The sequence below is a fragment of the Gasterosteus aculeatus genome, chromosome 13 (assembly GCF_964276395.1).
Source record: "Gasterosteus aculeatus chromosome 13, fGasAcu3.hap1.1, whole genome shotgun sequence".
Taxonomy (NCBI): Eukaryota; Metazoa; Chordata; class Actinopteri; order Perciformes; family Gasterosteidae; genus Gasterosteus; species Gasterosteus aculeatus.
In genome coordinates this window covers 8,324,321-8,348,812 of record NC_135701.1, presented here as the reverse complement: position 1 = coordinate 8,348,812, position 24,492 = coordinate 8,324,321, and the positions used below count along the sequence as shown (strand labels likewise).

At 42.2% G+C, this 24,492-nt stretch overlaps 1 protein-coding gene across 4 annotated transcripts in view; it reads left to right on the top strand.

Moving 5' to 3' along the window:
- The window catches only part of grid2 (glutamate receptor, ionotropic, delta 2), a 329,591-nt gene that overhangs the window by 285,716 nt on the left and 19,383 nt on the right, over positions 1 to 24,492 (top strand). For all 4 annotated transcript variants that reach the window (XR_013452082.1, XR_005713926.2, XM_040195422.2 and 1 more), the window contains exon 14: positions 18,491 to 18,657. Coding sequence is in view for 2 of the 4 variants with exons in the window: in XM_040195422.2 (XP_040051356.1) it covers positions 18,491 to 18,657 (167 nt within the window). In the remaining 2 variants the exon portion in view is untranslated. The remainder of the gene's footprint in view (positions 1 to 18,490; positions 18,658 to 24,492) is intronic.

Here is a 24,492-nt window from a genome sequence, read left to right as displayed (position 1 = left end):
GCCTGTGCGTGTATCCACGCTATTAGTATTGCTTAACTGGAATTTATTGAGAGGAAACTGGGGTGCATGAACCCAAATGTAAAAAGGGGTGCGTGGCGTAAAAAGTTTGGGAACCACGGTTCTAGATGTATTCCAGAGGAGTTCCTGACAGCTCAGCATTGGACTGTTGTATCAACTAAAATGTAGTATTACTTATCCTTAGGTCTGGTATACCGGTTCAAATGGTATACAGCTATAAAATCCGTACGGTATGAATTTCTCACGCACCGTTCATACCAGTGTTACGCTGTAACAACTGCCGTTGTTCTTTGGCAGGCGGCAGAATTTTTACACGTCACCGCGGAGCGGTCGGAGCTACTTGTCTTATGTGTGTTGAGTCATGGTTATAACTTCATAAAAACAATGAATAACCCACAACAAGCAAACTCTTTAACAAGGCAAAACACCTCGACACAACAGCTTGTAACACTAATAATTGTACATTTATAAAAAATGACCCTGGCGAACTGCATGCTGGCTACAGCTCACAACAAGAAGTAACTCTCTTGCTACATGAAAATACGGAACAGAGCGATACAGGAGGATAAACAAGAGAGAGACCAGCGATGCACCAACACAACACAACCAAGAGAGGAGCTGTGTCTGTTTGGAGGGTTTTTGGTTGTGGAAAATCCAATGTAAGTTACGTTGGATCAGAAAACGATTTATTGCTGTCTTTCAAGCTAACACGCTAACACGCTAACTCGCTGGCCAGTTGCGAGCGGCGAACAGCTGTGTGGGTAGCCCGCGCCCGACCTTTTCGGGCTCAATGAATTCATGTGTTTACCTGAAAAAGCAATACCGTCACACACCGGAATACCGCCAAAATCTTTCTAAATACGTGATATGGAGCGATACTAACAGTGGAACATTTAAACATGCACATATAAATATAAATTATAAAATAACCAGCCAGCTTTACTCCAGTTCCGTCACACATTTTTTACAGTATATTAGTGTGGCACACACACACACACACCTAATCTGAAACGGACACTAACCTTCAAACATTTGCATGCTTGCGCACACACTTGCAGGAATACACACACACCTGACTCCTGATGTGTCCGTGTCCCTGTGAGAATATATGACTGCTACTTTCTGTCAGGCCTCAAGAGTCTCTAATGACTGCTGAGCGATTTTAGAGTTGAGTGGATTGCCATTTTGAGTGATTTTCTGTTTGTATGAATTTTTGCTGCAATATGCAATGGATCCACTTTGGAAAATGTGTCCCATGTGTCCTTGCACTACATTTGATCATTAGCTCCAAGTCTCATATTGAAGGCAGCGTCGTAAAAATAAAAACCCTGTATTGAAACATTTACTGTCACGTTTACTCAAATCAAGAACATCAATCAGAACTTTTTTTTAAATATAGAATTTTACCCGTAGGCCTACATGTACCAGAAAATCAAGGCTGAGGACCAGGACGAGGGAGAGAGGCAAGGCTGGTTAAATGCCTCATACATGTGTGCATACACGGATTAAACTCCATGTAGGACACATCTACTGTCATTTGCAGGACTCCCTTTTCCAAACAAAAATACAAATTCCTTTGCGACATGGGTACACGAGTTCTCTGTGGCATGGGACAAGACGAACTGGCACAGGACAAAGGGAGTTGCCTGAAACGAGAGAAAGGTTCATTTTCAAAATACAAACGGAAATCGCGAGACAACCTGATTAGCACCGCTTCTTGGAGATGACACCATCCCCTAACGTCTCCCTAACAGCATCTCCCCATTTGGCATAATGTCTCCAGACATTATGATAAAAAATACAAATCATTTCTTCACATCTGCTACATATATCTTGCTACTGGAATACGGCTCTGTATAATGCAAGCCTGTGAGCTTTCACCATTTTACCATAATGACTGTGATAACGAGGATGAAGATGATGATGAAGATTAGGCTGATTCCTAAGATAGAGCTATCTGCCAGAGAGAGCTGAAGGTAAATCAAACAAGACCTGTTTTTGGATCCTTTGTCCCGGCATGAGGCCATCACAGCACTCCAGAGCCTGATTGAGACAGAGGAGACAGAGATGAAGGGAGGTCAGGAAGAGGATATGGATGGTGAATGGGTGCCAGCGGAAGGGAAATTGGGGTATTTAGGAAGGTGGAAATGGAGAGATGAGGGAGGAGCGTAGGACTAAAAAGAAGGACTGGAGATGGAGGTAGATGTTCAAAAAGGGAAAGAAAGAACAGCAAGGCGAGGTAACAAGGATGGACAGATGAAGACACTCGCACCTGGACGGAGTCAAAATCTAGGAACAAAGGATTAAGGAAATGGAATGAGGAAATTGAGATTAATGAGCACGTACACTTAGGAGTTGGGTGGATTTTATCATTGTGTTTTATTACATAACTTCTTTATTCTCCTATTGGTTTAATGGAGTCTTGGGAGCAGTAATCAGTGGGGCTACAAGCCATCAGAAAGAAAAAAACACTCAACCAAACACGAGCGACGGGATTTGGAGAGATGGATAAAGGATCCGGATTTGTTTGGCTGCAAATGAGGCCTCTACCTCACTGACAATGACGCGCCAAGTGGCCCAGGTCATATTTCCCCTCGCACTACAACGTAATAACTTGAAGCTTAAAGAATTATTTTGACATAATAGGCAGGATGAGAGCGAGAGAAATAGAAGAAAAAATAAAATAATGCGTGAAACGTAGATGGATGGCCGGACGAGCAGAAGGAAGAAGAAGAATGACTAATAAAGGAAGCGGTTATAGTGATAAAAGGAGGCAGGCAGAGAAACAAGGAAACGTAGGAAGAGAAAAGGGAAGGAGGGTGAAAATGACAACATAAGCGCTGGGAGGGGGTGATGAATTGAAGGAGCAATGGTTAGAATGTGAAAACAACAGAGACCGAGCCCGGTCGAGATCCTTCCTCTCGTCTTATCGAATTCCCTTCTCGAATTCCCTGCCTTAATTTCCTCTTTCCTCCTCTCGTGTGTTCTTTGGTTGGTTCTTTTAAAGTCAGGACTGACGCTTGTGGCATTATTTATGTGATGACATGGTGCAGCTACAGAACAGCTGGGGAAGGACCCATTTCATCAGACTAAAATACTGAAATAATGTCATATTTATGTGTTTGTCATGTATTTTATTAGATTTGAAGGAAATCTCTGCAGAGGCATAAGATGACTTGATATATATCTGTCACTGTTCCAGGGTATGACTGTTTCAATATCCTCTGTAATAACCCGGCTTCTGGCCCTGGGTTCTCTCATTTTCTATTTTCTAGTAGTGCAAATCACCCTGCGAGGGGAAAAAAAGCTTCTCTCCTGCAGAGTCTGATAGCTCATTAGGATGCAACGCAACAAGCCCAAACAGCAAACATATTTTCCTGCTGTTAAAATGCTCTGCCTGTGTGATGACAGTGTTTCTGTGACTCAGACTCAGATTTAAGGGGAACAGATAAAAGGGGAATGCAGGAGAAGGAGACGGGGGACGATGGATTTATTCTACTTATTAAAGAAAGGAGATGGCAACCATTGAAAGTGACGTTGGTAGTGAGGGAACGATATAAGATCGATGTTCTCTTTAATAACAGAAAAATCTATATATATATAAATGTATATATATACACATATATATATATATTGTTAATCTATATTGATTTCATAATGAAGCTTAATTGCCCTTTTCTGTTTTTCTTGCCTCTGCCAGCCACGACACAACGATCCACATGACATCCCCTCAATCACACAGAAAGGCCAGTAGGTGGAATAGAACCAGGTTCCAACCACTACACCTCTGTGCTGCCCCCCTCTATTGTTCATGAAGGGGGCATTTCACATTTCACTTGTTTTTTCCCTCATCCAGCTCTCGCTCTGCCTCTCTATATCTTTATCTATATCTAACTATATCTAGACTGCAATTAACGTTTAGCTTTTCTGCAACCGTTCATTTCTTTGCATTTACAATTGACTGTGTATGCGTGAGGGAGCCCGCATATCCTACTGTATATGAAGGAGGGTCTGTCTCTGTTGATCCTGGTGCGTGTTAATGCGATGATTCTCAGCAGAGAAGAAGCTTGTCATTGTCATCAACAGTTTAGGGTGATATATTCCAGCTGGGATGTAAAGTCTTTGGTTCTCTACAGATCAATTTCATGAAAACAAGGGAAGACAAAAAGTATGAATAGAAATGATTGTAATTGTTATATATTTTATAGATTCATTTAAGACATCCCCGCCCTAGAATAGGAGTGTCAAGCTCGTTTTTTTTTATTCTGAAGGCACGGATTCACACACTTCTTTCATTTCAGCTGATGTATTTTCAAAATTACTGAACCAAAATAAATCAGAAAGTAAAAATTTGTGTCTCCATTGCAACTACAGCTGCATGGATTAAAATGAAGCCTAAATGTTGCCTTACAGGGAAATCTTTGGCCAGGATTTCTCAAAGCACACGTCAAATAAAAGCGAATAAGATTACTTAGGCCTTAACGTAACGTTGATGTCATTTTTTTGCAGATTCTGTATTCGTTCTAAACTGGAGAGCTTTTATTCAATAAAACCATTTATCCATTTAAAAGTTTTCGCTCCTCTCCTGGCAGCTTGAGTGAAAGGTGGTTCGTTCAATAATTTGCCGAGTTCTTTGTGCACTTTTACAAAACAGTTTCCAATAGCGTCTGCTTAGATGGTTTTGTGGAAGCAGGAATGATTTAAAACATGTTTTTCACTGTTTAGTCTGAAACCTCTTTCCTAAAACCCATACCTCTAATAAAGAGCTTCATGGTGATAAGATCCCTCACACCATATACGAGACAAGACACCTTATTGACCCAGAGAAGAAGGGTGATTGGCTATTGCAAGGAAATAATCGCACCAACAGGTGGCTCAGACAAAATAAGCAGACGGAAACCTAAAAGCCATCACATTATCTGAAAAGCAGAGGAATGCGTAACAGAATATGGATTTCACAAGATTTACAAAGTCATAAACTGGGTATGAGACCTCATTCTTTTCAAATATAATATGTAAATACTCAAGTCCAAGATACTTTATTTGCAGGTCTGACAGAGATTTAAATGCTCTCATGATTAGATTAGCTGAGAGAAACATAAAGGGTTGGTGGTGGAGGTGGGGATTGAGAACAAAAGCATTCAGGCCAAAGAGCAAAGTTGCTTAACTTAGACAACGTATTAATCAAAGGGCCAAATGCCCGAATACAGTATAACCTTTTAAGCACATTTTTCATCCCCTTGATCGGCGTCATGTCTAGCCAGCTTTGTGACATAAAGCTAACCACTAGATAACATTTTCAATTTTAAGATAAAGAGAGGATGAAAAAGAACAGTGAAGGATGAATCACTGTAACTCCCCTGTGTGTGTGTGTGTGTGTGTGTGTGTGTGTGTGTGTAGGGGGGGTTAAGAGGAAGTTCAATTACTGGATTGTAGATGAATGAGGTTGACCAGAAGGAAGCTGAGGGTTTTTGAAAAAAGAAAGATGTTATAAATTTTTTTGTGGCGGTGTATCTGGTTACAATTGACCCCTCCTTCGTATCCTCATCACCCTCAGCCCATTCCACAACTCATTCTTTCCTCCGCTCTCCTTCCTTTGTCGCTCAAACAGAATGCAGCGCTTATCTGCCGTTTTTTTCCTCAGCCTTTTTTTATCTCTCATACATGTTGCCCTCTTTCTGCCGGCCCTCCTTCCTTTCTACTCCCTACCCCTTGTATCTGTTCCTATTGTATGTGTTATTCTTATTTTGTATTCATCTATTATTTCCCTCTACTTTATTTATCCTTCCTTGTTTCCACCATGATCCCTATTCACACTTTTTGCCTCCCTTCATTCAGTTACCTGCCCCTTTGCGCTCCGGCGTCTGGCCAGTGTCGAGCTGCTTTCACGTCCACACTCCCCTTTCTGTCTCTCGTCTCCCTTCGTCTCCCCCCACCGTCCTCTCATTTTTATGCAGCTTGCTGGTGCCGCCATGCTCTGCGACTTTATCTCTGCCAGTGGGAGAGGAGGCAGCCTAGTGCCAACAACCAATGCAGTTCGGAGAACTAGGGGGAGAGAGGGGAGGGGGATTTGCAGTGGAGCCGGAGGGAGTTTCCGTAGAAGGATGGAGGGAGGTGTACTATGGAAAAGAGTGGTATTGAGGGAAAAGTTAAACTCTGATGTTCCTCTAAAAGTAACACGTCCCAATGCCTGTGGGAGCAGTGATCAGTAATGAGATCACGTCACGTTATTTACCCGTGCAGCCTCAGGAGGGTCAGGCACACCAGAAGAGGCTTGTGAACATTCTCATATTTAGTGTTGGTACAATGTCGTTGAAAAGCCGGAAATTAATCGGGAACTTTAGCATCTCAACGGAATACAAAGAAAGAAAAGGGTTTGAGTGTAAAAGGATCACTTTTAGATCTCAGATTACAACATATTAAACGAAATGTGGGAAAAAACACCTGTTTTCCAGAAGCAGCTATTTCATATTTTCTATTAATGCGTGGCTTTGTGCGGGAGAGCAGAGTTATATGGAACTTGAGAAAGGCATTCTCACGCCAACAAACTACTCTCTCCCGACTCAGGTAAACAGCAACTAACATATAGTGAAAGTTGTTTGCTTTACCAATACTAACCAATAAAGAATGGTTTGTATTGCTCCTTAAACCGCCCAATCAGATCTGAGTATCTGCATTAAGAGCTTAGCCTTTAACACTCATTGCACAAGCTGCTCCTATGAGTCTGTCTGTGTGAGCAAAGGGTTACAGCTAAAAAAAAAACGATATGAATTGAAAACTGTGTTCAACCTATCTGAAACATGGAAGTAGCTCGTGAAAAGATGTGAGAGATCCATTGAGTATAACCAAATTGGTGAATATTTATAGAAATGAAATGAAAGATTTGCACCTTGTGCGCCCCGAGAAAAAGAACCTTGATACAACATCTTCTCCAGTTCAAGCCCTGCTCACACTGCACCACATCTGCAGAAAACTCGGGCCATCCAAAGAGAACAGAAAAACATCTTCTTCTTTGAATAAAAGCTTTAATGGTCTGAACTGTTTTTCATTTTTTAGCCAACTAATCACACAACACAACGATCTCGACTCCTTGTCAAATTGTAAAAACTGCAGGGCGTCTTCCTTTGAAAAGCACCTCTGGACAGAGAGAGAACCGTTGTATCTTCAGGCTTAGCAGGGGTAGTACTCTGGGTACCATCAAAAGAATCCAAATGATGCATCCACACAGTACACACACACACATACACACACACACACACACACACACTGACACTGTTTGTTAGTCTGTAATGCACCACAGTCATGACCTCTACCTGCAAAGGAAGACGGAGTTCTGGGGACTCTCACTCCCTAATAGGCACACACACAGACACACACACACACACACACACACACACACACAGGGACTTGCATACTTGTTGCAGCAGAAATCATTTCCACACTACACTCGCCCGCTTAGTTGGGCTGCATGTGGTCAGGCAGACATGGAATGTCCAAGTGCAGACCTCAAACTCATTCCCAGTCCCACTGCAAACCCCATCAAACTGCCAGGCATGCGTCTGCTAGTCCACCTGCAGCGTGAGAGTGAAGGTACTGTGCTCAGAAACATCCAGCCAAGCTCTGAGATGAACTCGGGGCCAGGTTTCTGGGAATCATCATCACAAGTAAATGAATTCTGGGTAATCTAGGGCCTGACCTTTCCCTTCCGTCTGACAGGCGGTTACGTTGACTGAATGAGTAAAGACACACCGAAGCCGTTCGCTCTGTCTCAATGGTTCCACATGTTTACGAATGCATGAGTGACCGGAGGCCTTTGAGGGGTCAATGTTAACAACAGAGTTGGACTGTATATGGCAAACAGTCAAGCAGTGTTACAATAGCAGGTGCTTTAAAATGTAGACATGTTCATGGTACCAATGGGACCATTTGATCTGGAAGATTCCTGCCTAGCAAACAACAGCCGTTCATTTTGAGTAAGTGCGGCGGTGAAAGTGACATGTTAACAGAGCTACTGTGGAATATTTTCGCACAGCACGTCAGTCCGTCTGCTAACTAACAGCTTGGTCCCCCCGGTGAAGGCACTTCTCATTGACATTGATTCCCTTCAACCTGCATTTCCAGGTCCTACAGGTGAATTGTCTGAAATCCAAATTATTTTAGGATAAATAGCAACTCAGTAAAAAGTGACTTGGTTTAATTACCCCCGGGAGTAGATGGAGCTGCAGTGACTGATGGTGTGAGAGCACTCGTGCACCGAAATCTGTTGCTGTAAAAGCATCTGAGTGTATCAGTCATCATTTTCTCTCCTTGCCTTCATAAGCCTTTCCTTCCCATGGTTCCAATTAAATTTCCCCCAAATCAGATTGTATTCCTTCCATACTAACATATACAACTCTATATATATATATATATATATATATATATATATATACACACAAGCGGTGTAATAACTTGAAGCTTCAATAAGAATCAGTCTCAAAAGGTGCTTTGTGGTGCACATAGAGAATCCATCTGCAGTATGTGCCAATTTTTTTTCCCTAGCAATTATTCCTGGGGTGTGTGCAGGGCCTTTGACAACGTACCATTTGGCACACACGCTTACCACTGAAACCACTGCTAATGAACTTAATTAAGCAGGGCTGGCAGCTTCTTAGTAGTGGGTCAAACTATGAGACCTGCATTTAGTCAAGCCTATTCATTAGCAAAACTGCTTTGGAAGCAAAGATGTTAAATGGTAGAAGACATTCGGGTCCCTGCCTCCAATCTAAGGCTGCAGGGGGTTAACCACATTGACGTTGACGCGGGACGCGGTACGCTGTGCTGTGAGGTTTTTTTTCTTTCAACTATAATCTCTGAGGTGCTCCGCAGTGGTTTGCCGTTGTCTGTATACTTTGGTTAACGCCAACTCTTACTGGTCACAAGACCATGATTCATCTGTGTGAAACATGCCTTCCACATCAGGACGAAGCATTTTGTTCTAGTGGATGATTTCATTTATCTACGGTGGTCTTTTTCACAAGGGTTTAATTGCAAAATGTCTGTGTCGACAATCGTAGATGACTTGTGTTCTCTTAAGGAGAGAAAGGGTTTAAGTCGAGTGCATTGAGTGTTGAAGTGGTTGACAGTGGCAGTTAAGACGGTCACAAAGCAGATCTCCTCCCCAGGGTGTCTGATCTCGTTCTCCTTGACTTGCTGTGGAGCTCAGTAATCTGGAACGACCTTGACGTCAGTCACTGATCCTCCACATTGAGAGGAGCAAGGTGTAAGACACGGTTCACTCATTTAGTGTGTCCACAAAACTCGATTGAGTGGACGGGCACAAAAGGCACACTTCAATTGGAGGAGAAACTGATCATCCAGAAGTGGATTAAGGACGGACTGATGGATGGAGGAATGGAAAAGGGGACGGACGGACGGATGGATTGATGTATAGGTGGACTGATGGATGAATGGATGGCTCCACTGACGGAGGGCTGGATAGATGGATGGATGAATGGACGGACGGATGGATGAATGGACGGATGAATGGATGGATGGACTGACGGAGGGATGGATAGATGATGGATGAATGGACGGATGAATGGACGGATGGACTGACGGAGGGATGAATGGACATGAATGGCATTCTCATCATTAGCATATAGGTTTCGTGGTTAAAGAGGGAGTGAATGGCTCTCCTCTAGAGGGAAAATAAAAGAGAAAGCTGAAAAAGTGAAGCGATGCTCTGGACGGATGTCATTTCCGCATTTCAACTTTGAAGCATTCTGATCTGCAGGTTTAATGCAAATAGAGGTGCCGTATAGTGATTGTAAACTTTGTATTTCATGTTTTGAAGCTAACTTTTTATCCTAATAATGCATATTTTTCCAGGTGTAAACTTATTTATATGCTTATGATTCTGCCGTAAATCCTTACAGAGACGTGCACATTCAGCCCCTGTCTCGTTCTTTTTTCATAAGCTTTCCTTCTCCTCGTCCAGCCTTTTTTTTTGCACGATGTGAAAGGAATAAAAAATATATTAATAAATGCATAATGAAGGTGTTCACCTTGAAAGGAAGGTTAAGGGCATCATTGATTATTTTCATGGAGTCATACCAAGCGACCCCTCGTACTCGCGTACCCGTGTGCAGCACTGTGTCATTTAGTGATGCATTACTCTATGGAGAATCTGCTCTGTGCAACAGCTTAACATGGGGAAAGTTGCAAGTTGTTTGCATATTTGAGAAGATAATTCAAATGAATCTTTTGGATCTTAGTTTGAATTTCTTTTCTAGCGTCTTGCAGATCTCAATTAAATCTGTGATTTCTGTGACCCGTGTTTGTATTCAGTAAGTATGGTAAAGTAGATGCCCTCTATAATATTTATATGTCATTAAATACTTTGGCCAGCTCTTTGTTCTTTGGTCAATTCAGTTTGTTTGCTTGTATAAATAACAATTCGTACATTTGGGAGCTCAACATGTTTTGTTTGTCTTCATTGTGGGTGTGTTACCCCCCTGTTGCTGACGCCCAGGGAGTGTATGAGCCCTGCGTTGGCCATCGCTTGTGTGTGCGCAAGTCAAACTGATTTGAGAAAACAAGTACATGCGACCACATCGAAAAACAGAACGTGTCACACTTTTCAGAGGCAAGCAAATGTAACGGAAGACTTCATTATGAAAAGTACAGTTGAACAAAGGGAAGATGAAAAGGAAACACGGAGAAATAATCATTTTTCTGCCGGATCCTATTAAGGGTGGCATCTTAGTTTTGGCTCAGTGATCCGTCTCGGATGATCCGTCTTGCCAACATCTGTCTCCAATTACTTCTCTCTCTCCACTATCGCATCTCTCATCGGCTTAACGGGGTCTGAGCAAAGATTTGCATACAGCGCGGCAATAAGCGATTAATTTCTCCTTTTTTCTTTTTTTGCCCCCTTCTTCCTGGAGAAACAAAGACGGCTAATGACAGCTGAGGGTAATTAAACAACAGAGGAAACAAAGAGGGAGTGAAGAAGTTGTCATATTGCGTCCCAGGGGAGGGAGGCAACTGTTGCCACTAGAGCAAACAGTCGGACAGAAGGCCTCGTGAGGGATTGATGCCACCTGCTTGCCAGCCTTTCATCAACTGAGACTCAGCCATTAGCGTCTTTATGTGTTCTGCTTCTCTGAAGAGGGTTATGATTGATCAGTGATCGTTGAGAGAATGTCAAGAAAAACACATTCGGCTTGGTATATGAGAGCATAGTTCTGCACTTATGTACTAAGCTAACAAACCAGACAACGAAAATGTCAGTCGAGGGAATACTGGTTGCGGTGCCTTCACTAGTTCCCAGTTCGAAAACACCTCCTCTGTACTAAAAGAGCATGAAACAAGAGTTTCAGTAAATATTTCATGCACACATGAACTCGGTCCTCTTGGTAATTGATTGATATTTTATGTTATGTTTCCTTTCATTTCATCTGATGTCATATTCGTTATTGAATTCAGGGGTATCACATCAATGCATTTTAAGAGCAACTGTCCTGAAACCACCTTCTTTACAGATCTGCATGCACAGGGAGGTGCCGTCTCCCATCTTCTGTGGCCTGCACCTAGTCTTATCTTTACTCAGATATCAACATATCTTTAAGAAGCCTTCTGGTGCGGACTGGGCTAATATCTGGCTGAGGAGCGGCCTCTTCATTGTAATGCTCACGAATTTTTCAAATGAGCCGCAATCTAAAAGGACCCGTGTGATGCAAGTCAAAAGAAAGACAGAGTGAACTATCTGAGAGGCCGAACTAGACAAAGCTGTGTGTATGTGTGTGTGTGTGTGTGTGTGTGAGAAAGACAGAGGAAGCTTGTGGTCGAGTTGTGAAGACGCCGAGGGCACGTTTAAGCTCGTCTCTGGGCTGTTAGCTCTGATTTTTTCTAAATCAAACATATCAAGTCAAAAGACAGTGATGCAAAAAGGCATAAATGCAGATTATGCAGGGACTATATGCCGCTGGGAGACAGTTAACAGCTCGGTACGTTATACTTGACTCTCTGTCAGTGCACAAACATCATCAATCTGCTAACGTTTATGTTTTAAGAATCCAGTTCTCCACACAGCGCCATAATGCGCCTATCAGAGCAGATATATTTCTTTTTAAGAATGATTAATTCACTGGAAAATTAAAAATGGGAATGGAGAAAATGATATGCTGTCACCACAAATCCATGTGGATAACATAAAGCGCAATAACCAAATAATGCATGAATAAAAACTGGCAAAAATGTTCTTTATTACGGCCTTGAGTCCTAACAAGGTTTTTAGTCTGCAGCCTCTTCATCAGTGTATTCCCGACAGAACAACGCGCTCAACCTCCCATGTGTAAAACATTTCACATCCATTGCTTAAAGGCTAAATACTGAACATTTAAAAAAATTGACTTCACACTCAGGGAACGAAGTGTTATGAGACATTTTAAAAGTGTTTGTAATCTAAAGTGTAATTTATGGATGAGAAGAAAATGTTTTTTTTTATGTATTAGAATTTAAACGAAAGAGCAAGATGAAGAATGGACTACTCATTCTGCATGTTGGGGGCCCTTGAACGGATCCCTCTGAGGGAGGGGAGGAGGGAGAAGAAAAGACAGAGTTGGACTGAACCCTGCAGTAGTTGAGCCGTTTTGAAGCTTCAGCATTGCTGGACTCTGAAGCCGAACTGTTTGAACTGTGGAGGAGATAGAAGGAGCTCTTGGAACCGGCCGAGACACTCGTTGAGCCGGCTCTGTCAAATAATTTCAAAATAACGCCCGGAGAGACTTGTATATCTGAATGTGCCTGAGCTCTGTGCAGTTTTTTTTAGTTTTCTTTCAGTTGAGCAGTCCTCAAAGTTCACCCTTCACCTGTTATCCATGCATGCATCTGACCGAGGGGGAGGGGAGGGCCGACCTCATTTTGAAAAAAGTTTTTCTTTTGGTAAATTCAGACTTTGTGGACAGCGCTGTTTATAGTTGTGTTTCAACGATGCAAAGTAACTAACTAAAGCATGGCTTGCTTGGCAAGTAGAGGACAGGTAACTTATGATTAAAGTCGGAAAAAAAATTGCAGGCTTTAGAGGTTACATTTTGAAAGAAAAAAATCGCTGCCAATATGAAGCATAAGACAAAAATATTATTTTCATTTTAAATGTCTTTCTAAACCTTTTGTGTTGTGGCAGACACATGTTGCACTGTCAAAACTGAAGAAGTCAAACTTAATTTTTAATCTAAAATAGCATTTCAGATCTGCAGTTCAATTTAAATTTCCCCTGTCCTTCATTATCTAAAATTAAAATAATTGGTGGGGGGGGGCAAATACATTTACTACAGAGTTGCGATGTGGTTAGTACAGACTGTGTCAACATTTCTTTCACAGGACATTCTGTGTTTTACAAGAATATTCAAAACTACTAATTATCAATAATACTACAAAATGATGAATAATTAGTTTCGTTTCAACTATTTCCTAAATACTGTTTTTGGCCAACTGTAGCAAAAATAGCTGGTGCTTGTGGTTCAGTGGTGCCATGTTTTCATTAAACCAGCTCAGCAAACACTCAAAAACTGATTAACGCAAACTGTGATACAGCAAGAGAGTGAGGCTCATTTTCTCTCCTCCCATCTAAGGATGAATGGGAATTATACAGTAATGTGAGTGGCGCTTGTCAGACTTTATTTTAGTGATTATGGGTCTTACCGAGTCCTTCGTGTCACATTCACGAGAGAGAAAAACAAGGTCCAATGCAATGATTAGGATTCATTGGTGGATGTTTGACGTGTGTGTGTGTGTGTGGTCTGTAACAATTGGTGTTGATTTGCTTTGGTTGGTGTTGGGATGTTATTGTGTGTGAGTGTGTCAGAGTGTCAGAATACGATTGTTGCCAAAGTGTCTGTCGGTGTTTCTGAGAAAAATAGCTTCTGATAATTACCCTGGCACAACTAGAGTCACAACATTGGACGCAGGACAGCAGTAAAAGTGTGTCCACGTGTGCTGTGTGGGTCATATGAGGGACGCATGGTGGGCGAGATGCAGCGGTTAGCATTGAGTTAGTGAGCTTAGGTGTTACTTGCATATACACACGGCAAGTGCACAGCAGACAATTTCAAGCAGGTTAAGACCCTAAACTAAATGCATTTAGTGAAAGGTTTGCTTGAGAGCGGCTTACAAAATACAACGACGGTGATATATGCGGGCAGATTTGATAGCAATTCCTAAATGCAGTCTGGAGAGGTTATCTGTTTGCCAATCGACAGTAATGATAGTGGGTGAATAATATACTCCTATCTCCTGCCAGGATGGGAACTTTTAGCAAACTCTGAAATAAGCTGATTGAGGCCTTTGTTGGAGGGTTGAGCACAACAAGCTGTTGTGTTCTATTGTCAACCCCCCCCCCCCCCCCCTACATTCTCCCGCTGACAAACATTTTTAGATTTGATCATGGCAACAGATGCAATGGCATCTATTTAGGAAGAGGAAAGAGACATTTGTTTGAAAATCCATCAGTTTGGCTGAGACAAAAATGTGGCTGTGCAAACTCATAGCCTGAACTGTGTGTCGTTTCTATCACAGTGTAACTCCTTGTAATGTAGTAGAACATATGAGGTGTATGTCCCAATATGAAGAGGAACGTTGTTATTGAACACAATTCAAATACAATCATAATCCAAGATAATGTGGGTTTGTTGTTGATCTCGTGTCAGCTTGTTCCTGTCCGTATTCTGGAATCCATTCCTTCTTCTCCAAAATGCAGGCTTCCAGGCCCCAAATCACTGATTCAGTATGAGCACTATGCTAATGTGTGAACTGGTAATGTCAAGTAAAATAGCAGAAATATCCCATCCTCCCCCTCTCCTCTTACTGATTTGTTTACCTCTGTTTATTCTTTCTGTGCCAGCAGCACACTCAAGTCACTATTTTTACATCTACAACCAACTTGTTCATAGTAAAGCCGCTTCTGTATCTACACATGTTTGTACAAGACCTTGAATTGCACATATTGGACAAGATTCGTATTGTACATCAGTATTCAAATAGTTATTGTGTCTTGCACCTTGAACCTTTCGTTTAATTATACTACTCAGATCTGTAAATCAAAAAACAATTTGATTTGAACTAAGGCCAATCGGATTTCCTCCCCATGACTTCACTAACAAAGTTAGAATACTTATTCCATCCTCAGCGAAAGCATTGTGTGTACATCCCTTATGTTTTAATTGTAGTCATTTGACTCATCTACTGGTATGTTTTCTTAGCGGAAGTGGAAACACGGAGACTCAATCGCAGGATGTTAAAGCAACATTTTAAGTAGTTCAACGTGGATAATACCGTGATTGGAGCCCATTGCGAGGTTACACTTTAAATGTAAATGCAGCTTGTGCCGCATACAAAGCTGCCTTGCCCAGATAATCCTTAGAAGTCCTTAACAGACTGGAGAGCTCATCCATCTTGTTTGCCTGTGACCTTACATTTCCTACTGCGACAAATGCCAGTTAGAGTTTAAGTGTCAACCCTGCTTCTGCAAAGCAGTTCTCTTTCCTTTTCATCATTTGGACTTAGGCGTGCTTCAGGCTCCGGGGAAATGAGCTGTGGGTGTCAGACGCTTGGAAGGCGTGGTATTGTTAAAGGTTGCATATACAATATATTTCCCCTCAATGGCTCTCAACATGGGGATTGCTGAGCATGCGGCTCGTAACAAACAGTGATAGGGCTAACAGTGAATCCCTGATGGGGGAGGGGGGGGGGGGGGACCAGGAGTCGCAAAGCTTCTGCGACGACGCAGAGAGTCGTGGCGGTTTGATCAGCTGTTAACAGCGAGGTTCGCCCGCATGCAGCAGCGTACGCTGAAAGCATGCGCAGGCAGGCAGGCAGGCGATGTATCCAGAGTAACCAGACGCTTAAACACCTGTAAATACAACTAATACTTCAGAGACGGAGACGGAGGAAGGAGAGACAACAGTAGAGACTTTCCCAGACTGCCCCGACCCATCGCTGTTCAGCTCCTAAGTTGTCAATTGTCAAGTTGTGACATTTTTCATTTAAGTTGCTAATACTACCTCAATAACAAACAAAGCAAAACAATGGGGACAAGCTTCCCTTCAGCACACCAGTCACATGGTAATTAGACTCAATCTTCGTTCTGGTGATTAATCAAACTTGAGCTGGTATTAAACTGATGCATGTAGAGGAAATCAAGTGCTCCCTATTTAAAGGGAAGTTGCATGAAACACAGCTGCAGGCATCAACATTTCCTTTTTACAAGCTCCTTTGCATTCTACGGATAATCGCTTTATTTATGTGATTGTGTGCTATGTTGGCATTGCTATAATCATTTATTCATCGAGTCAAGTTTGATTGGACGCTTGAAGAAGTCCTATTGTCACGTAAAGACTGGTACATCTAAACTGATCTCCATATCAAGCGACCCCCTGTGAGGTCCCAAACCCATGGCTGGAAATAACAAGTTGCCATTTTTCTATATCGCAGATGCTAGTGAAGATGTTTATATATTTTTTGTTCAATTTAGTTCTAAAGGTATTTCAGTGAAAATGAAAGACGCTGTCGTAGGATCGACAAGATCATCTCAAAATCTCATTGAAACCTGATGTACTCAACGCTTTATTCCACATAACTCTATTTTACCCAGCGGTGTTAGTTATCATTTTCGTACACTCCTTCCATCTCTTGCATTGCATTATATAGAATATAAGTTTTAAGTTTGTCTTCATGTGATCTCGATTTATATATATACAGATTGATGAAGAGTGCATAATAAATAATTCAAGTCACAATTATTTTCTTTCCCCATTCAGTTTGTTGTAAAATGGCTCATGAATCAGTGTAAACACATTAATCCCACTCTGTCCTTGCCTGTGAAAGCCATCAACACATTCAGGCTTTTAGAGCCGTACCAGCTTTTTACGGTTGCCTGTCATCATTTTGTTCCCTTAAAGGCGTGCAGGGATCTAAAGCTGAGCTCAAGTGTCACCTTAACATCACATTTCAAAGGACAGGTTTGGAAATGATTATCACTGTTAACTGCTTGACTGACAGGCCTTTTATAATACAGGGACTTTTTAACAACTTTTATTTATTATTTATTTATTTTATTTCATCAGCTTTTTTTTCATGCTTTAAAGGGTTTGTTTCCATCCGTTTGATTTTACAAACACAGAAGTAAAAAGATCCTTCAAGTTATTCTGAATTGAAATAAAGGTGGATTTTTCATTGGGGCAAACTGGAACTGTTTTACAAGTCAAAGCACAGACTGGAACTTAGTGGAATAGCTTTTTGTCCCAAAAAATGTAAATACGTGGTGTGTGTGTACACTTTTTGTTCCATTGTGGGAATCTACAGGATCAGCCTGTACTATTTGAATACTAAATGATCATTTTAATGAGATGAGCCCAGCTTCCTTGTGTTTTCAAAGTGGCTGACTTCTGAGGTCACCGCGTCACAATCACCCCTATTCACTCAAATACAGAGAAGTCCTTATTACACAAGCTGTTAAACGCTGTCATCCACAAAGCCCACAATCTATCCAGTTCAAAAGCAAAGGTGAAAACCCATTAAATTATTTGAGAGAATAAATTACTCTCCACACCTTTTTAAGGTTGTAAAGGCCAGAAGGAGTCAATCTGATGACCTGCAGTGAATTATTATATGCTCACACTCACACACTTCAGAAGACCACCGACTGTGAAATTACCCAATCAGCGGGTCTTGTCGGTTCCCAGACATTAGTCATCACACGTAGGCCAACTGAGGTGATACACACACACACACACACACACACACACACACACACACACACACACACACACACACACACACACACACACACACACACACACACACACACGCACACACACACGCAGTGAAGACAGAGAGGTTTGAAATGTTCATAAAGCTCCACTAAAGTTAATCCCATATAATATTTGGTATGAAGAACTCTGTGTGTGTGTGACCCTCACATTCCTTTCTAAGCACAAGCTGCAAGCGCACACTTCACAACCGCCTTCATCTACAGCACATACAATGTAAAGCGTACCCAAGACATGTACGCATGGAAGAAAGAAAGAGGAGCCCACGAGCCGGTGACACCGCATCCCGGCGGTGTCGAGGGGGTGTTGCAAACAGCGATGAACTGAAAATGAAACGCAATTATGAACCTGCCATAGACCTCTTACATACACGTACGATGATGTTTTCTCCCAGACGCTAATTCAAGGACGACTCAATACACTGCTATTGTGTCACGGGTTGAATGTAGTGACAGCAAATAATCTGAAATCAGGCTTTGTTAATAGAACTTTGACAAAATGCACAACGAATACAGGGACATAAAAACTCAACCTGCAATTTATTTTGGTGAACTGTTCCAATGAACGTCAATAAGTGCCTCCGGTTCCGGCCATCACCTGCATTACCTGAGGTGCAGAAGCGCCTCTGTCTCTAAATGCATTCCTTTCCCCGTTCCTTTCAGGTGAAGTACGGCCGCTTTGGCTTTGTGTGGGATGCGGCGGTGCTGGAGTACGTCGCCAACAACGACGAGGACTGCTTGTTCTACACCGTCAGCAGCAATGCACCAGACCGCGGGTATGGTATCGCCATGCAGCACGGCAGCCCCTACAGGGACATCTTCTCCCAGAGGTAAGAGTCGGGACCGCCAACCACCGAGAGCACCGCTCTGCACTGCAGTGTATTTGTTATCTAGGACAGGTGGCACGTGCACATCAATGGAGCCGCCATTTCCGCTTCACAACGCTCAGTCACGTTGTCTTCTTTTTTCAAGCTGACGAAATGTCGCTTACTTTTGAGAAAGGTTATGTAAAAAATCTGCATTCATATATTCTCCTACTTGTGGAGATTTGTATGTGTGTGTTTTTATTGATCCAAATGGATTTTAGCCAAACACCACCACAATGGAACACACATTTGGGGTCCTGCTAGATCAAAGTATGTCATGGACCAGGAAATTCACAGAGTCCCGCATGTATTCACTCGTTCCCTGCTCGGTAAGTCTCGTTTGGCTATAAGTAAGCCTGGTTGACACCACACAAAGGTCATTCTTGCATCTGTTCAGCCACTGCGCTGTTGTCGTGTTGTGGTCCTTGTTGGATTGTTTGTATATCATCAGATTGCAGGTTCAGTGACACAAAACAAAGCAAGTGTTTCAGTCATGGCTGCATTATGATTGCTTGCATACCAACAAATGCTCTGGTTGCCTTTATTTGTGATCAAGCGTGACATCGTTGATTAAGATTATGGAAAAACTTGAATATCCGATCCGTCTTCATGCTATCAAAACTTATTTTATGTGAGATCTTCTGTCATTGTATGGAAATGTGTGAACTTTAAAGGCTGTTCGGATGACTAGGCCTGTCTGTTTATGGCTCCATATCCGGTGGAGCGTCACTCTTTCCTATCGTGGCTGTTATTAAAATAAACAAGCAATTAATTGACAGGCCATGTTTCCAATTCCCTTCCATTATTTCCGGGCCAATGTCACACTCTCGGGAAGACGGTTTAATGCAGTTTACTCGCCCTGCTTCCCAGGGCTCCCACAAATACAGACACAGAAATCATCAGGAGCAATAAATAATCACAGAGGTGTAATTGTTTTGTTTTTCCACGCTGTGATTATTTTTTACTTTTCATCCTGACATTCTGTATTATGCAGATTGATTAAGTACCAGGAGGAGGTTGGACTGGAACTGTTTCATCCGTCCGTGCCTCGGTAACACAAAGAGAAATCTTTCACTCAGCTTGATTATCCGTAGTAGCCTGGTCCTGACATGTCTGGCAAATTGATGATTACAACTGGATTTTTGTTTACTTGTAAACCATCAATTGGTTCAAAATACAACAACAATTTACTGACTTAGATGATCATTTTACTTGCACCAACTTCAACACACACCTGTGCGTTTGAACATAATGTCCTCCAACACACCCGTCCAACCTCAGAATGCATCTCGGTTTCTGCAACGCTTTTCTCGATGATCACACTTATGCATGCCTGTGGAAGAGAGCATTTAAGATATTGACTACAGCTTTAGGTTGTTCAATCTTTATTTCAGAGGAACATATTCCATCTCAAGGTTTTTGATTCCGTTGTTTACAACATTGAGGTGTTCTCCGTGGGTTTGGATTCATAATATCAGATTTTACAATCCTCAATTACGATGCGATTGCCGTGATATATTCTCTCATATAGCAAGTATTCTCCATGCTTTCAAACTCCAAAGCAACAACACAAAAAGCGTCCCTCGGCGGTCATCAAGTTGATGCAGTACAGCATTAGTTTGATATCAGAGTGTGGAAGTCAGAATGATAAAATACACCGTTCACGTACATTCAAACAAGTTAGAGATGCTGATGATTTGTCAAATGATTTTGAATAATTTCATTTTTGTGTACGTGAATATTGTTTAATAATCAATCAATAATTTGCTTTTTGTTTGTTGCAAAAGAGACTCCAGTGAAATGTCTTTATGTAAAAAAATGTTGATTAAAAGAAATTAGACTCACAAGAAAGTGAGACACTATAAAGAAACGTGAGATGGTTAAAACCATAGATGTAACTAAAGACCCCAATGTATGAATCTTAGAATAAATCTACAACCTCAGAGAACTACCTACATACTCACTTGTAATGAGAGAACCAGTGAGTGCATTCGGCACACTTGAGGATTGTTTACTATCCGCGGGTCCCTGGAGGCATTAAGACGCATGAAAAACAACTTATTTGCTTTGACACTTCTGACAGAAAGAGAGAAGGGAAATGTCTGTAGAAATAGACAGACTGCTACAGCCTCATCGTTTTCAACCACTTTGCTGGTTTGGAAGAAGACATTGCCAGAGTGCAAGTGCAGCGCATACTTGATGTGTGTGTTTGTGTGTGTGTTTGGATCTAGATGTATTTGCCTGCACTGTATGTGCGACTTTGTGTGCACTTGTGTGTGAGTGGGGGCTGCTGTTCTTCGATGGATGGAAACAGTCTGCAGATTTACCAGCGTCAGAAAACACTGGCGTAAAGGAGTAGTTCGCTAATATAAACTGACAGCTACTGACAAGTTGTTTTGAAGTGCTGCTGAAGGGGCCAGATTGTGGGGGGGAATAAGCCCTTTCTCCCAGGCATATATTACATTTCTGTCCACGAGCGTCTGAAGGCATTGATGTGAGCAGTTAAAATAGAAGATCTAATCCACGGCAGATGGACATCTCGAGGGTGCGGCAGTCTGAGAAAGATAAGCTGCAGGCCAGACATTTTATTGCACATATTGAATACGATTACGTTCCACATTTGGATTGCGAGATAGATGAGATGCCTCGTTGTGTGTAGGACCGCAGAATTCCAATCTTCTGTGTGGACAGTGCAAGAAATTCAATGAAAGTACAGCAGAGAAAACCATTGATTAGTATGATATCAGGAACATGCTGTTTTCATTTTTATTTAAATGATTTCAATTGATAAATAAATGTGGTGAGCACAGTGTGCCACATTGACCAGATGGATTTGATTATGATCTCACCTCTTATTTTGTAACTTTCATCTGTGGCCTGAGTGCTGATCATAATTCATTGGTAATCATCCTCACCTTGTGTGAGAGTAACCTGTGAGATGGTATTTTACTACGCTGTGAGAGACTGTCAAGTTTATTCCGAACACTGGAAGGAAACATGTTCTTTCACATAAATGCATTGCGCTATTGCGAACCTTGAAGTGACATTTTATGAATCAGGTAGTGGAGTTTTTCTGAAATGTCACATATGAATGGTTTCTAAAGCTGTCTTTGCCCATGTAAATCTTTTATTTTAGTCCCAGCAGAAGCGTTGTAAACAGAGGCAGCAGAAATGGGGTCTAACACCTGCTGTTAGCTCTCACAGATTAAAGGCAATTTTGAATAACCACTTTGCTACTTTAACAGTCAAAAGCTGCCAATACAGTTAATGTAATGTTCTTAGAAAAAAGCCTCTCTGATTGCCTCCATAATTACACTAATTTAAAGTCTCTTCTAACTTGAATCTTAAATACATCTGGTCAGCTGTGTTTGAGGTTTACTTTTTTTTACTTTACTATTTACTTTTTTAAACTTTTTTTTTGTCTTTCACTCTTTCTTATGGATACATGGATACATGTCTTTTATTTTTTACTTCGTATTATGCATCAAATCCAGATTTCCATGTTGATTTCATGAGAGAAAAAGACCACAATAAAAACACAGAAAAAGAGACAGAAAAAAAACAATTCCTGTGCTTTCCGTCACCAGAGAACGTCAATGTTGTTTAAAGTCACTTCTTCTAGTTCAGATTTTGAACAAACAGATTAATTTAGGTCTAAAACTGACTGATTGTTGAGGCTCTTTGTAGTACCAGAAAACGTGAGCTACATGAATAATAAAAATAAGGCTTGATCAAGGCTTCTGTTAAAAAAGCCGAAAGCCGAAAAGCAGATCTATTATTCACCATCTCGCTGCCTCGATCTCTCACACACACAAACACACACTAATTCACACGGTGAGCTCAAGTTAGTCTGGAGGCTCTGAAGCCAACAATTTCCAATCCATGGAAATCACTATCCATGGGGGAAAGTAATGCATTTTTGTCCAAGGCTGGTAGGCAAAGAAAGACGAGTTTTCAGTGCGTCTGACGGTTTCTACGACGTTGAAATTGTTCCACGTGACAAAAAATGTCTCGTCAGGTGTCAATCTAATATCCCTCTCTCCCCCTGTCTCAGCTCTCTCACCTTAAAACTGTCACTCTTCCACCGATCCATCACAGTAAAGACCAGCCCACACACTTAGTATATTCATTAAATCTTTATTAATCACAATTAATGGTGCGGATGTGGCTCCCTCTCTGTTTCTCCCTCCCTCACTCTCCCGATGCGTTGATGACGGCTAATGACTGTCTGACTTCTGCGTGTTGTTCATCATAGTTCAGCTTTGATAATCTGTTCCAGTTCACCCACACACTTAATGGTGCTTTAATTGAAAACTTTTGTTGACAAAGTGTATGACATTGAACCTGGAGTGTGTCAATTTGAATAACGAATCTTGGCAAACTTTACTTACGGGACCAAAAGATTGGTGATGGGTGACGAACCTCTCTTTCTCCGTTCCTTCGAGGTGAAGTGTGGCGACGCGCCGTCGATTGAAGGGGGGGGGGCGCTAGGTGGCTCGTTGGTCAGCGCCGACCCTTCATGGTGGCTCCATGTCGGTGACATTGGGCCCGACTTGTTTCCCACTGTGGGTGAAGGTGAAAGGCAGAGGCCAGCGTGTTCTCTCTGCAAGTGGGAACGGACCCAGTCCACGGCGAGGGAGGTCACCGGTGAGACCTCCTTGGTTAAACTCGCCATTAACAGATAATTCGGAAGCCAATGAGCACCACCGGTGCCAAAAGATGATTTCCTCTGACTGCAGCGTGTGTGGCTGTGGTTCACTGTGCTTCAGCATTCACTTTTCACAGTCATTTCTCTTCTTTTTTTTCATAAAACACAGGGGGAGGATAATCCGGAGCAGGTGCTGTCCACTAACATTCCGCACATTCCGTTTGATTCTGACGAATGCACTCAGTGACTCACTTTGTGGGTGTTTGTGTGCTTTTTTTTTTTTTTTTAGGAGACGTCAACATTAGATTTATTTCAGTTTGTGGTGACTCGGCCTTGCCGGACGCTTCAGTGGGCGGCGGTGTGACGTGTGTCTGCTGGAGCTCCGCTCCGTACTTTAAGGCTGACCTCCCTTATCTCCCACTCAGCAGTGCAACTGCAGCCGCACACGCGCCCCCACCTTCAAAAGCCTGCTAAATGTCTGTCTCACTGGTGTTGTTTCACTGCTGGTATTTCCATAAATAAATCACATATTTTCAAAGGCGCGCTTGAACCCGGGCAGCCGAACGCTGAACCATTCCGACCTCGCGGCTACAGTGGAACCACTCGTTTGACTTTATAGCGTGAACGTTATTTTCCTTCGTGTTTCTCATTGAGGCTTACACCACTGAAGCAGCCGGCCTCTTCTCATTTAATGGGGCTGACAGACAACTGCCAAATAGCCAGACTTCTGTCTTCTCCTCCTCCTCTGCCTCCTCTTCTCCTCCACAGCTCCCTTCTATTTTTGCGCACCCACCTGCTTTCTCCCCCATGCTCACCTTTCCTCCTCTTGTAGGATTCTTTTGCCAACCGTCCATCCAGATTGAATACACCGTTTTCTTCCCCCCTCACGTTTTCTCACTCAATTTCCCACCCTTCCTTATTCGCCCACTCACTCACATCCCCGTCTCCACCCGTCTCCACCTCTCACCCAACCACTGTCACAGGAGAAGAATATTCACATGAAAGAGCGTGTTGTAGCCAAGTTGCTGCAGACATATTCCACTGATCCTCAGGCAGGTAGTATGCTCCGCGGTGATACTCCACGTCGAACAGAAACATTTAAAAGGTCTATCCAGCCAGTTCTGAAATCCTCTGAACTGTTTCACATTATG